Source organism: Entelurus aequoreus, linkage group LG20 (assembly GCF_033978785.1).
Source record: "Entelurus aequoreus isolate RoL-2023_Sb linkage group LG20, RoL_Eaeq_v1.1, whole genome shotgun sequence".
Taxonomy (NCBI): Eukaryota; Metazoa; Chordata; class Actinopteri; order Syngnathiformes; family Syngnathidae; genus Entelurus; species Entelurus aequoreus.
In genome coordinates this window covers 42,998,177-43,013,223 of record NC_084750.1, presented here as the reverse complement: position 1 = coordinate 43,013,223, position 15,047 = coordinate 42,998,177, and the positions used below count along the sequence as shown (strand labels likewise).

The 15,047-nt window shown below is 38.4% G+C and overlaps 1 protein-coding gene across 2 annotated transcripts in view; it reads left to right on the top strand.

The window, feature by feature from the left end:
- csmd2 (CUB and Sushi multiple domains 2) overlaps window positions 1–15,047 on the top strand; it is a 691,992-nt gene that overhangs the window by 209,321 nt on the left and 467,624 nt on the right. Inside the window, exons 1-2 of one of the 2 annotated variants that reach the window (XR_009822205.1) lie at window positions 10,488–11,134; window positions 13,596–13,803. Coding sequence is in view for 1 of the 2 variants with exons in the window: in XM_062030117.1 (XP_061886101.1) it covers window positions 13,596–13,803 (208 nt within the window). In the remaining variant the exon portion in view is untranslated. Of the gene's footprint in view, window positions 1–10,487; window positions 11,135–13,595; window positions 13,804–15,047 lie in introns of those variants that run through there. The other variant, XM_062030117.1, reaches the window with a different exon arrangement.

Below are 15,047 nucleotides of genomic sequence, written 5' to 3'. Positions count from 1 at the left end.
ATTTTTAACGTTTAATTGACCCCACAAATGTGATGCTCCAGAAAGTCAATCTGCTCAAAGGAAGGTCAGTTTTGTAGCTTCTGTAACGAGCTAAACTGTTTTCAGTTGCGTGAACATGATTGCACAAGGGTTTTCTAATCATCAATTAGCCTTCTGAGCCAATGAGCAAACACATTGTACCATTAGAACACTGGAGTGATAGTTGCTGGAAATGGGCCTCTATATACCTATGTAGATATTGCACCAAAAAGCAGACATTTGCAGCTAGAATAGTCATTTACCACATTAGCAATGTATAGAGTGTATTTCTTTCAAGTTAAGACTAGTTTAAAGTTATCTTTATTGAAAAGTACAGTGCTTTTCCTTCAAAAATAGGGACATTTCAATGTGACCCCAAACTTTTGAACGGTAGTGTATATTTGTATGTGTTTATATATATATATATACTGTATATATACGCACATACACACTAGGGTAGTACAGTAAACCGGTACTAGTATAGTATTCCGGTACCAATAAATCAAAAACAGTACTATACTCTGTTTGAAAAGTATAATCATAATTAATCCTTAATAAGTGCACTTTAGACAGATTTTTTTCAAATTTGAAATCTATCAACTGGGAGTGTTTAGACATATATACATGTATGTATGTATGTATGTATGTACGTATATGTGTGTGTGTGAATACATATATATTTGAATGTGTTGTTTTATATATATACAAATATACACACACATACACACTAGGGTTGTACGGTATGGCAGTACTAGTACAGTATTGCGGTACTAATAAATAAAAAATAGTACTATACTCTGTTGGAAAAGTACCGCTTGCCCGTGTTTTTTGCTGCATATTGCAGGCTACACATATCTCTTGTGTGTGACTGCCATCATATTACAGTCTACACGTATCTCTTATGTGTGACTGCCATCTACTGGTCACACTTATCATCATACCATGCACCAAATAAAATACCTTCGAGGTCGGTAAGCACAACCAAAATGATTCCGTACATTAGGCGCGCCGGGTTATAAGGCGCACTGTCGATATTTGAGAAAATGTAAGGATTTTAAGTGCGAAAAAATACGGTATGCTTAATGTTCCCTTTCTCCTGTTGATGGAAAAAATAAATAAATCTGCTTCCGCTGGTATCTTATTTAGCACGAAATGTTCGCTCCCAGTCAGGTGCACATACCTCACAGTCAGACCCCCCCCCCCCCCCCCCCTGCAGCAGCAACACCTGCCAGTTTGGACCGTCTGACCCACCTTGACACCGTTTCTTTTTTTTTCTTTGTTTTTTTTTTGGGGGCAAAATACTGGACTCCAGGCGACGGTGCTGCAATCAATCATGGTTTTCGTTTCAAATCCATGGCACCCGAGTTTCACCGGCGACGCTCCGTGTCAGTGTGCCATCTGCGTCCAGGCCGGGAGTCGGGAAGCCCGCACGCGAGCGCACATGTCGGTGCCCGCACGCGCCAGGACACGCGTGTTTAATGCGACATGACCACCCATGCGTTTAAATCCCTCTTCGTCTCAACGTATTCATTCTGCATTTAAATCCACCACCAGCCTGCCCGTTTAGAAGCCAAATCTGCTATTTGGTACTCCTCAACAAAGCTCAGCCAGACTCCTCGGGCACACAAGGGTGCGATTTATTTATTTTTTGTCAGCTCCTCAGCCAAAATGACATGCACGTCGTTCCCCGGTGATTAATTCCACTTCCCCGCTAGCACGTGAAGTCCAACATGTCCGCCTGCAGGTTTCTCCTCGGTGCACGAGAGAATTCCTAATGACACGGCGGTCGACGTGCAGTTGCTGGCCATTTGTGTTGCCGAGTGCCGAGCTCACCATCTGCTGCCTGGAGGAGCCGGCCAAATGTTTCTGCGACCGGTTGACCTATAATTGAGGGGAAGCCATTGATTCCATTTCATGACTAATATGGTCTTCTCCGACTTAAATGTTTACTTGGTGAAAACATACCTGCACTCACTGGACTATTTAGTATATACACTACCGTTCAAAAGTTTGGGGTCACATTGAAATGTCCTTATTTTTGAAGGAAAAGCACTGTACTTTTCAATGAAGATAACTTTAAACTAGTGTTAACTTTAAAGAAATACACTCTATACATTGCTAATGTGGTAAATGACTATTCTAGCTGCAAATGTCTGCTTTTTGGTGCAATATCTACATAGGTGTATAGAGGCCCATTTCCAGCAACTATCACTCCAGTGTTCTAATGGTACAATGTGTTTGCTCATTGGCTCAGAAGGCTAATTGATGATGAGAAAACCCTTGTGCAATCATGTTCACACATCTGAAAACAGTTTAGCTCGTTACAGAAGCTACAAAACTGACCTTCCTTTGAGCAGATTGAGTTTCTGGAGCATCACATTTGTGGGCTCAATTAAACGCTCAAAATGGCCAGAAAAAGAGAACTTTCATCTGAAACTCGACAGTCTATTCTTGTTCTTAGAAATGAAGGCTATTCCACAAAATTGTTTGGGTGACCCCAAACTTTTGAACGGTAGTGTATATACATCCCAGTGATTTGGGATGGAACAGTTTATGAAAAAAATATATAATATGGTGTGTAGAGATGTCAGATAATGGCTTTTTTGCCGATATTCCGATATTGTCCAACTCTTAATTACCGATTCCGATATCAACCGATACGGATATATACAGTCGTGGAATTAACACATTATTATGCCTAATTTTGTTGTGATGCCCCGCTGGATGCATTAAACCAGGTGTGTCCAAAGTTCAGCCCGCAGCTAATTGTTTTTTCCGGCCCGCCACACATTCTGGAAATGATATTGCAGAAAAAAGAAAAGAAAACATTAAAAAAAGTGGAATGAGGTGAAATCTGACTAGAAAAAGTTGCAATGTTGACACAAAGCTGCCATGCAGGCTGTTTTTTTTCTTTTGTCTATCTTTATTTTATTTTTTTTGCCATTGCTCAAAAAAAAAAAAAGTCAATAATGACCTATTCAAGGCTCCAATTATTTCAAATATTTCACTTTAAAATGTTTTATGTGGAAAATATTGCATATATTGTGTGGTTGCCATACAAAAACATCAACATTTTCTTTGACAAAAGAGCATAAAACAAACAAAATAATAGTTCAAATGTAAAATCGACAGATATATCTGAAGTTGAGCTCGTAACTTAAGTGTTGAAAGTAAAACAAAACTAATAAAAATGTATCACTTTATGAGTGGGGCACCTTTTTGATCCCAAATATATTTAATGGGATTTTATTGATCTTTTCACTGTGATTACTCAAAAATAACAATGAATTCATATCAATGGTGTCCTGCATTATTGATGTTTTTAAGGCTCTAATTACTTCACATCAAACATTTATTTCTGAATGTTTTGGGCAGTGGGGGAAATACTGCATATTTCACTTTTATTATACAAAACAAAGTTGTCTTGACAGAAAAGGCATAAAACCTTTTTGGTTTTTTAAATTTAATATCAACCTGAAGTTGATATACTGTAGAGATTTACTGTAAGCGTTAAATAAAAAAAATAAAAAATATATTTGACTTGTTTTTAACATTTTAATGACTTAGACCCTTTATGGTCCCCGGGAGCCCTAAAGGTAAAAAAAAAAAAAAAAAAAAATCCATATATTTTGTTATGGTTTGAAAATGAAAACTATCAAAATGGCCCCCGCAGGCTTTAATTTTTCCGTGTGCGGCCCTCAGTGGAAAAAGTTTGGACACCCCTGCATTAAACAATGTAACAAGGTTTTCCAAAATAAATCAACTCAAGTCATGTATGTAAAAAAAAATGCCAACATGGCACTGCCATATTTATTATTGAAGTCACAAAGTGCATTACTTTTTTTAACATGCCTCAAAACAGCAGCTTGGAATTTGGGACATGCTCTCCCTGAGAGAGCATGAGGAGGATGAGGTGGGCGTGGTTGGGGGGGGGGGCAGGATTAGGGGTATGGGGTAGCGGGAGGTGTAATGCGGACGCTGTATCGGTCCGTTGTGGTGAAGAAGGAGCTGAGCCGGAAGGCAAAGCTCTCAATTTACCGGTCGATCTACGTTCCCATCCTCACCTATGGTCATGAGCTTTGGGTTATGACCAAAAGGACAAGATCACGGGTACAAGCGGCCCAAATGAGTTTCCTCCGCCGGGTGGCGGGTCTCTCCCTTAGAGATAGGGTGAGAAGCTCTGTCATCCTGGAGGAGCTCAAAGTAAAGCCGCTGCTCCTCCACATGGAGAGGAGCCAGATGAGGAGGTTCGGGCATCTGGTCAGGATGCCACCCGAACGCCTCCCTAGGGAGGTGTTTAGGGCACGTCCGACCGGCAGGAGGCCACGGGGATGACCCAGGACTTTGTTTAGTATAGAATAAAACATGAGTGCACAAACAGTGAGGTCTAAAAAGACTCTCAGACTCAACGGGGAGCCAGGTAAAAATATTTAGTTTTGAAATAATGATAGCAAAATAAATGATTCTGTCACAAGTGAAGATTAGACCAAAAAGTTGCCCAGTCGTCTTCCTTTCTCGTGAATAATTCTCACGCCCGTGCTTCTGATCGGCGCAGTCCGTGGTGACGTCACGCGTACCCACATGCATGGATAAGGGAATTGTTCACAAAACTGTCAAATGATTCCCAGGAATCGAAACCCTGGGAGCCGGTTCTGGGTTCCCACCCTTATGTGTGACCGAAGCATTAAGGAGTGGAAGATGCAGTGTGCTCAAACCACCACCAGGTAGCATCTGTGAGCAGATAATAGTCTATCATCTCTTTCTCGTCCGGACTTATTAGGTCTTATCAGGTCGGTAGTGGAGTCTTCACTCACGTTTGAAGAGAGGGATGAGGGAAAGATAAACAGTATTGGCCATACAAATCTAGAAGGTTTTTGTTTTTTTTGCAAATAATAATTAACTTAGAATTTTATGGTTGCAACACGTGCAAAAGTAGTTGGGAAAGGGCATGTTCACCACTGTGTTACATGGCCTTTCCTTTTAACAACACTCAGTAAAGGTTTGGGAACTGAGGAGACACTTTTTTGAAGCTTCTCAGGTGGAATTCTTTCCCATTCTTGCTTGATGTACAGCTTAAGTTGTTCAACAGTCCGGGGGTCTCCCTTCTGCTATTTTAGGCTTCATAATGCGCCACACATTTTTAATGGGAGACATTGCTGGACTACAGGCAGGCCAGTCTAGTACCCGCACTCTTTTACTATGAAGCCACGGTGTTGTAACACTTGCAGAATGTGGCTTGGCACTGTCTTGCTGAAATAAGCAGGGGCGTCCATTAAAATACTTTGCTTGGATGGCAACATATGTTGCTCCAAAACCTGTATGTACCTTTCAGCATTAATGGTGCCGTCACAGATGTGTAAGTTACCCATGTCTTGGGCACTAATACACCCCCATACCATCACACATGCTGGCTTTTACACTTAGTGCCTAGAACAGTCCGGATGGTTCTTTTCCTCTTTGGTTCGGAGGACACGACGTCCACAGTTTCCAAAAACAATTTGAAATGTGGACTCGTCAGACCACAGAACACTTTTCCACTTTGCATCAGTCCATCTTAGATGAGCTCGGGCCCAGCGAAGCCGGCGGCGTTTCTGGGTGTTGTTGATAAATGGCTTTGGCTTTGCTTAGTAGAGTTTTAACTTGCACTTTCAGATGTAGCGACAAACTGTAGTTACTGACAGTGGTTTTCTGAAGTGTTCCTGGGCCCATTTGGTGATATCCTTTACACACTGATGTCGCTTTTTGATGCAGTACCGCCTGAGGGATCCAAGGTCCGTAATATCATTGCTTACGTGCAGTGATTTCTCCACATTCTCTGAACCTTGTGATGATATATTGGAGCGTAGATGGTGAAATCCCTAAATTCCTTGCAATAGCTGGTTGAGAAATGTTGTTCTTAAACAATTTCTTCTTAAACAAAGTGGTGACCCTCGCCCCATCCTTGTTTGTGAATGACTGAGCATTTCATGGAAGCTGCTTTTATACCCAATCATGGCACCCACCTGTTCCCAATTAGCCTGTTCACCTGTGGGATGTTCCAAATAAGTGAGCATTCCTCAACTTTCCCAGTCTTTTTTGCCACTTGTGCCAGCTTTTCTGAAACATGTTGCAGGCATCAAATTCCAAATGAGCTAATATTTGCAAAAAAAAAAAAGTTTACCAGTTTGAACGTTAATTATCTTGTCTTTGCAATCCATTCAATTGAATATAAGTTGTAAAGGTTTTGCAAATCATTGTATTCACTTTTTATTCACACAACATGCCAACTTTACTGGTTTTGGGGTTTGTAGATCTAATTGATTATCGTACCTATCATCTTTTTTTTTTTTTAATTGTTGGGTTCCTCATGTATTCATGTCAATCTTTTCAGAGATGTCAATCAAAAAGGGCAAACAACCAATTCAAAGTGATCCTAAATTGAGCAGCAAGTGGTTCAGTGACTAGGGAAGGTTGTCCAGAAACCGCAAGATAGCAAGATAACAAAGTTTTCCAGTTTGAACGTTAAAGGCCTACTGAAATTAAATGTTCTTATTTAAACGGGGATAGCAGATCCATTCTATGTGTCATACTTGATCATTTCGCGATATTGCCATATTTTTGCTGACAGGATTTAGTAGAGAACAACGACGATAAAGTTTGCAACTTTTGGTCGCTGATAAAAAAAAGCCTTGCCTGTACCGGAAGTAGCGTGACGTCACAGGTTGAAGGGCTCCTCACATTTCCCCATTGTTTACACCAGCAGCGAGAGCGATTCAGAACGAGAAAGCGACGATTACCCCATTAATTTGAGCAAGGATGAAAGATTCCTGGATGAGGAACGTGAGAGTGACGGACTAGAGTGCAGTGCAGGACACATCTTTTTTCGCTGTGACCGTAACTTAGGTACAAGCTGGCTCATTGGATTCCACACTTTCTCCTTTTTCTATTGTGGATCACAGATTTGTATTTTAAACCACCTCGGATACTATATCCTCTTGAAAATGAGAGCCGAGAACGCGAAATGGACATTCACAGTGACTTTTATCCCCACGACAATACATCGGCGAAGCACTTTAGCTACGGAGCTAACGTGATAGCATCGTGCTTAAATGCAGACAGAAACAAAATAAATAAGCCCCTGACTGGAAGGATAGACAGAAGATCAACAATACTACCAAACACTGGACCTGTAACCACACGGTTAATGCTGTACCGCCTGGCGAAGCCTAGCAATGCTGTTGCTAACGACGCCATTGAAGCTAACTTAGCTACGGGACCTCGACAGAGCTATGCTAAAAACATTAGCTCTCCACCTACGCCAGCCCTCATCTGCTCATCAACACCCGTGCTCACCTGCGTTCCAGCGATCGACGGTGCGACGAAGGACTTCACCCGATCATCGATGCGGTCGACGGCTAGCGTCGGCTAGCGCGTCTGCTATCCAAGTCAAAGTCCTCCTGGTTGTGTTGCTGCAGCCAGCCGCTAATACACCGATCCCACCTACAGCTTTCTTCTTTGCAGTCTTCATTGTTAATTAAACAAATTGCAAAAGATTCACCAACACAGATGTCCAGAATACTGTGGAATTTTGAGATGAAAACCGAGCTTTTTGTATTGGATCCAATGGTGTACCAATACTTCCGCTTCAACCATTGACGTCACGCGCATACGTCATCATACATAGACGTTTTCAACCGGAAGTGTGGCGGGAAATTTAAAATGTCACTTTATAAGTTAACCCGGCCGTATTGGCATGTGTTGCAATGTTAAGATTTCATCATTGATATATAAACTATCAGACTGTGTGGTCGGTAGTAGTGGCTTTCAGTAGGCCTTTAAATATCTTTGTCTTTGCAGTCTATTCAATAGAATATAAGTTGAAAAGGTTTTGCAAATCATTATATTCTGTTTTTATTTACCATTTACACAACGTGCCAACTTCACTGGTTTTGGGTTTTATAAATATTTGGGTAGAATTTTTTTAAACACCATTTCTTTAAAGTAATATAGACGGAGCTGTTTATCTATTTTATGGAGGAATGTAGTTAATCATAGAACTGGCACTCAATGATTTTGAATTGAGAATCGATTCTGAATGGAATCGTTACCCCCAAGAATGGAATGGAATGGCACGGTGCCCAAATGATCCCAGCCCGAACAAATGCATATGCCACAAAAAGCCTACATGTGAGATCTTACCACGGCACTCACGGGAACTGAAGGAGCTTTTTGTCCCCTTGACGGAAAACCGGGGAATCCTCAGCGACTGGCAGCAAATATGCAAGCCCAGGACGTGGCTTTCATACGGTGTCTGTTTTACTTTTCCACACCCACACGGGCGAGTGGCAGCTGCAAAATGGAGAGAACAATACAGAGGCGAGCTCGGGAGTCTGATGCTTCCCTTCAAGTGTGGAGCAAGTCGCTGGTGTGGAATTTCAATGCTCCTTCCATCTTCTCCCCCGGCCTTGCTGTCACTTCAACGCCATATCTGACTCCCCTCATCCACCCCCGCCCGGCCCCCCAAGCCTTCACTTCTCCCGCTTGTCACCTGTCGTCTTCTTCTGGCTTTCTCTGCTATTTAAGTTCACACCTCGCTCGTCTCTGCACTCCCCTGCCCTCCCTGGGAGGGGTTGCCGTGGTGACAGGTCGGACGGGTGACGGACGGATCTCGATGGCCGCCCACCCGTGAGCCCCCACAAAAGCACACGCCGATTAAATCAAGGGGGAGTGTCAATGTACGGCATTATTATTCATATGTAAGGATTATATAGGAATCTTTGATCGCATCCCGATTCTTGGTGTGATGATTCGATTCAGAATCGATTCTTGATTCAAGCCGATTCTTGCAATGTGTTTGGTATAATAATTATAATTGAACTTTTTTAAAACAGCTTACAGGTTAGAAAAGCTCAGAGTTAATTTTTTTTATTTTTTTTATTGCTTCTAATTTATATTTTAATTTTACTTTTCAAAATCGATTTTGGGGTGACTAATCGATTCAGAATTGATTCTCGATTCAAACTGATTTTTGCAATGTATAACTTGGTATAATAATTAGAATTTAACTTTTTTAAAACAGCTTACATGTTAGAAAAGCTCTTAGTTAAAAACATATATTTTTTAAATTGATTCTAATATATATATTTGTTTTACTTTTCAAAATCGATTTTGGGGTGACTATTCGATTCACAATCGAGTCTCGATTAAAACTGATTCTTGCAATGTATAACTTGGTATAATAATTGTAATTGAACTTTTTCAAAAAAGCTTACATGTTAGAAAAGTTCAGAGTTAAAAACGCCTTTTTTTAATTGATTCTAATATATATATATTTTTTACTTTTCAAAATCGATTTTGGGGTGACTATTCGATTCAGAATCGAGTCTCGATTAAAACTGATTCTTGCAATGTATAACTTGGTACTATAATTATAATTGAACTTTTTCAAAACAGCTTACAGGTTACAAATGCTTGTAGTTAAAAACTTATTTAAACATTTTTTTATTGTAATATATTTTTTTTACTTTTCAAAATCGATTTTGGGGTGACTATTCGATTCAGAATTGATTCTCGATTAAAACCGATTGTTGCAATGTATTATTTGGTATAATAATTATAATTGCACTTTTTCAAAACAGCTTACAGGTTAGAAAAGCTCAGAGTTAAAAAAAAAAAAAAATTTAAAAATTGATTCTAATGTTTTTTTTTTTTTTTACTTTTCAAAATCGATTTTAGGGTGACGATTCGATTCACAATCGATTCTCGATTCAAACCGATTCTTGCAATGTTTAACTTGGTATAATAATTATAATTGAACTTTTTCAAAACAGCTTACAGGTTAGAAAAGCTCAGAGTTAAAAACATATTTTATTTAAAATTGATTCTTATATATATATTTTTTTTAAACTTTTCAAAATCCATTTTGGTGTGACGATTCAATTCACAATCGATTCTTGATTCAAACTGATTCTTGCTATGTATTATTTGGTATAATATTTATAATTGAACTTTTTCAAAAACAGCTTACATGTTAGAAAAGCTCCTAGTTAAAAAAAACGTCTTTTGTTAAAAATTGATTATAATATATATATTTTTTTTACTTTTCAAAATCGATTTTGGTGTGACTATTGCATTCAGAATCTATTCTCGATTCAAACCGATTGTTGCAATGTATTATTTGGTATAATAATTATAATTGAACTTTTTCAAAACAGCTTACAGGTTAGAAAAGCTCCTCGTTAAAAACATCTTTTTTTTTAAATTGATTCTAAAATATATATTTTTTAACTTTTCAAAATCGATTTTGGTGTGACGATTCGATTCAGAATCGATTCTTGATTCAAACCGATTCTTGCAATGTATTTGGTATAATAATAATTTGGTGGGCCACATAAAATAATGTGGCGGGCCAGATTTTGCCCCCGGGCCTTGAGTTTGACACATGTGCTTTAAATGAAGGAATTATTGTGATCCAAAACGGTTCAATTTCAAAGACCAGTTTTTCATACCTACCAGTGTTCTGTTTGAGTCATTTCACCTGCTCTCGCCTTTTTTAACACCACGTACGCATGATATCGTATCGGATTAACATCAGTATCGGACAATAATCACGGCTCCAATATCGGTATCAGAACAAATGCGCACATTTGGGAGCATGTTCACAAAAAAAAACAAAAACAATTTTCAACTCCTTGACAATCACCGGAAAAAAGAAAAAAAAAGTATTTGGCAACGACGGACCCAGGGACTCATTTTCAAAATTACTTAACCAGTTCCCATAAAAGTTTGTGAGGGAGCGTCCGGGCCAAGGGATGAGTCATAAAACGACTGAGCGGACACATTAATTTTGTGGATACATTAATTTTTACTTGCCTTTGGTTCATGTTCCCTTGATTTCTCAGTAAATAATGAATGGACGGAGTTTCTTGTATGGACCTGGTCTACCTTAGCTGCCATTTGTGGTATGGAGAAGCAGAAATGCACAGGTGTTACCAATCAAAACTCAACTTGACTACCTGACCAACATTAGTAACGTCGACTCTGCGGTCCAGATAATCCGGATTTTGCTGACCTGGATCTGTCGTACTCGCATTGCCCGTTTTTCAACGCAACTTTAGATTGGATCAAACTGATACAGGTATGGTTTCTAAGATCACCAAAGCCAGATGAAAATGTATTTCGATACTTTTCTAAATAAAGGGGACCACAAAAAATGGCATTATTGGCTTTATTTTAACAATAAATCTTAGGGTGCATTAAAAATATGTTTATTATTGCAATTTAGTCCTTAAATAAAATAGTGAACATACTAGACAACTTGTCTTTTAGTAGTAAGTAAACAAACAAAGACTCCTAATTAGTCTGCTGACATATGCAGTAACATATTGTGTCATTTATACACCTATTATTTTGTACACATTATTAGGGACAAGCTGTAAAAATTGATTATTAATCCACTTGTTCATTTACTGTTAATATCTGCTTATTTTCTGTTTGAACATGTTCTATCTACACTTCTGTTCAAATGTAATAATCACTTATTCTTCTGTTGTTTTGATACTTTTTTGACTTCATTTTTTGTGGACTTTTTGTATGTGAAACAACCACATCATTTCTCCATTGTGGGATGAATCAAGTGTATTCTATCCTATCCCGGGCTCCATTTAGTGGTACACCAAAAAATCACTTAAATAAATATCCAAACACAGTGTTACTGTTCAAACTGTGTGTAATGTTACAGTGGAAAAAAAACCCATTAAATATTAGGGCTTCAAAAAAAAAAAAATTCCGATACCAATATTTTTGGACCGGTACCAAAATGGATTTTGGTACTTTTCAATAATTTTCTAAATAAAGGGTACCACAAAAAAATTCATTATTGGCTTTATTTTAACAATAAATCTTAGGGTGCATTAAAAATATGGTGGATTGTTTTTCTTTTGCTTCTTACTAGGGTTCAAAGGGGTGGAAAGGTTCCGGTAAATTTCCGGAAACTTTCCGGAAATTTACCACGGGAAGTAAAGCTTGGGAAGTTTGTAAATATTGACCATTTTTTGATTATTCAAAGTTGGACACCGTCCATGGGAATTAATGGGAATATATGGGGAATTACAATAATGATATATTATTGGGCACTTGTCTATATGCTGCTGCATCTTTGTGGCATGTTTGACGTAGCTCTTTGCACAGTATTTGCAAATGTACACCGCCTTTCCGCCTACATTGGTTGGGGTGAAATGTCTCCACACATACACAGATGGTGTATTATTATTCTGTTTGTATTTATGTATTCTTGTAAAAGACTAATGCAATGCCACACACAGATATAAATAGTCAGCTAAATAATTGGAGTAGTCTTTAAAAATATTTGACTGATGGACACATGAATATAAATAGGACAGATGAATAAATGAACAGTCAATCAGCATGCTAAATCAAATTATAACCTACATTCTTGTATGACAACAGAATGGCTAGCAGAACAGAAGGCAGAGGAAACTACACCTTTTGATTTTGTATTTGCTAGTTGAACTTTACAGATCACAAAAAAGGTACATTCGGATCGCTAACGTTGTTAGCATAAATGAATGGGAATTAACATAGAGAAAATTAGCAGCACGGCTAACGGAGCAACATTTTCAGTTCATTATGAGACTGTGGTGGTACATAAACCTAGCTAGCTAGAGATATTGGCCCCAAAATCATTGAACAAGTACAGGAACAGCTAGCTAGCTTGAGTGGAAGTCTCCTGGAGTAGTCTACAGTCATACAGTAACAAGCAATTACACCTCTATTAAACTTAAATACCATAGATCAAATATATTTGCCCCAGTAATATCATCAAAACTTAACTGACTGGATGAAGTCCCTGGGCTCAAATACGAGTGTGGCCTCAATAGCCCTGCTGTAGCATGCTGGGAATTATCTGCACATGTGATGGAGGAATGCACAGTGCAGGGTTGAAATTCTACTGAATTTGCATTAAATCCGTTTTTTTTAGCTAACAATCATGCTGCAAGATCTAGCATGTTGCATTCAATGTTTATTCCCATTAATTTCCCATGAATTCCCATTAATTCCCATGGAAAGTTTCCAACTTTGAATATTCCCGGAATTTTGCAACCCTGCTTCTTACTAAGTTGTTTCAATGGACAGTGTTTGCCGTAAAGCATCTCGAAGGTATTTAAAAAAACATACCATATGCCTCATTCTACCTCATTTTCACTGTAGACATTGTCCCAACTCTGTTTCCTCAGATCAGTTTCGAGAGCTGTCTTTGTTCTGTACGTATTCTTCGAAAAGTCTTTTTGTCATCCATGTTCTACTTCTTGTAGTTTCCGTCGTAGTTTATGAAAACTGGCAGATGATCACTGATGTCGGATATTATCAGGCCACTGTTATCAAAATCATTAGTAAAAATATTATCAATAAGTGTGGCACTGAGATTTTAGGATATAAACTCAGGCTATACATTGTGTCCATAAAGTCAAATATGGGCTTTTGTTTGATAGGAATGCCTTTAAACTCTGTGGGTGTTGTTGACGTGACTCGCAGGTTGCTCCGGTTGTTTCTAAACACTTTTCCTCGTCCTTTTCCAGCGGACGACGGGTGCGGAGGTACCCTCCGAGGCCAGAGCGGGGTGATCACCACTCCCAATTACCCGGCCGAGTACAACAACAACGCCGACTGCACGTGGACCGTGCTGGCCGAGCCGGGGGACACCATCGCCCTGGTCTTCTCCGACTTCCAGCTGGAGGACGACTACGACCTGCTGGAGGTCGGCGGCACGGAGAGTTCGTCGCAGTGGTGAGTCGTCAGCGCTTCTCTCTTTGGTCCGTGGCTGCCGGGTCCCAACCTTTTCCGCTGAGGGCCACACGTTGAGCCATGAAAGCATGCGGGGGCCATTTTGATAGTTTTCTTTTTCAAAACCAATACAATATATTCCTTTTTTTTTTTTTTACTTTAGGACTGTCCTCAAGTTTGGTTCCGGAGACCCAGAAGGGTCCTGGTCATAAAAATGTGAAAAAATAAGTCTTATAATATATTTTTTTTTTATTATTCAATGCGTAACTCTATCAACTTCAAATTTGTCGATATAAAGTTTTTTTAAATTTTTTTATGCAATATTTCCCCCACAAAAAGTGCAATATTTGATGTGAAGTAATATGTGCCTTAATTACTGTAGGTCAATAAGTCATTGCACTTTTTGATTTTCATGCATTATTTTTTTGCACTGACCGTTTAAAAAAATAATACAATAAAAATCCACTAAGATTTTAAGGGATCCAAAAGGGTCCCACTAAAAAGTGTTAAGTCATGCAATTTTCTTTTTAATTTTTTTTTTTTTAATTACAACACTGAAGTGTCTAGATCAACTTCACATCTATCTGTCGATTATAAGTTTTTATTCATTTTTATGATCTTTTTAATTGTTTTATGTCCTTTTTGTCAAAGAAAACTTAGTTGGTTTGATATGCAGTATTTCCCCCCTAAAAAGATTTCAAAGTGGAATATTTGATGTGAGGTAATTCATTAAACTTTTGATTTGAATTATTTATTATGGCCGTTTAAAAAAAAATCCCACTAAAAGTCCAAGGGATCCAAAAGGGCCCCGCTAATAATTAAGTTGTCCAATTAAAAAAAAAAAAAAAAAAAGTTTTTACATTCAACACTTAAGTGTCTAGAATCATTTCAGACTGATCTGTCGATTAAAAGTTTGTATTATTTTTTATGATTTTTTAAATTGTTTTATGTCTTTTTTTTTTTTTTTAAAGAAAACTTGTTTTTTTGGCAAACGCAAAATATGCAGTATTTTCCACCAAAAAAGATTTTAAAGTGGAATATTTGATGTGAGGTAATTCATTAAACGTTTGATTTGAATTATTTATTATGGCCGTTTAAAAAAAATCCCACTAAAATTCCAAGGGATCCAAAAGGGCCCCGCTAATAATTAAGTTGTCCAATTAAAAAAAAAAAAAAAAAGTTTTTACATTCAACACTTAAGTGTCTAGAATCATTTCAGACTGATCTGTCGATTAAAAGTTTGTATT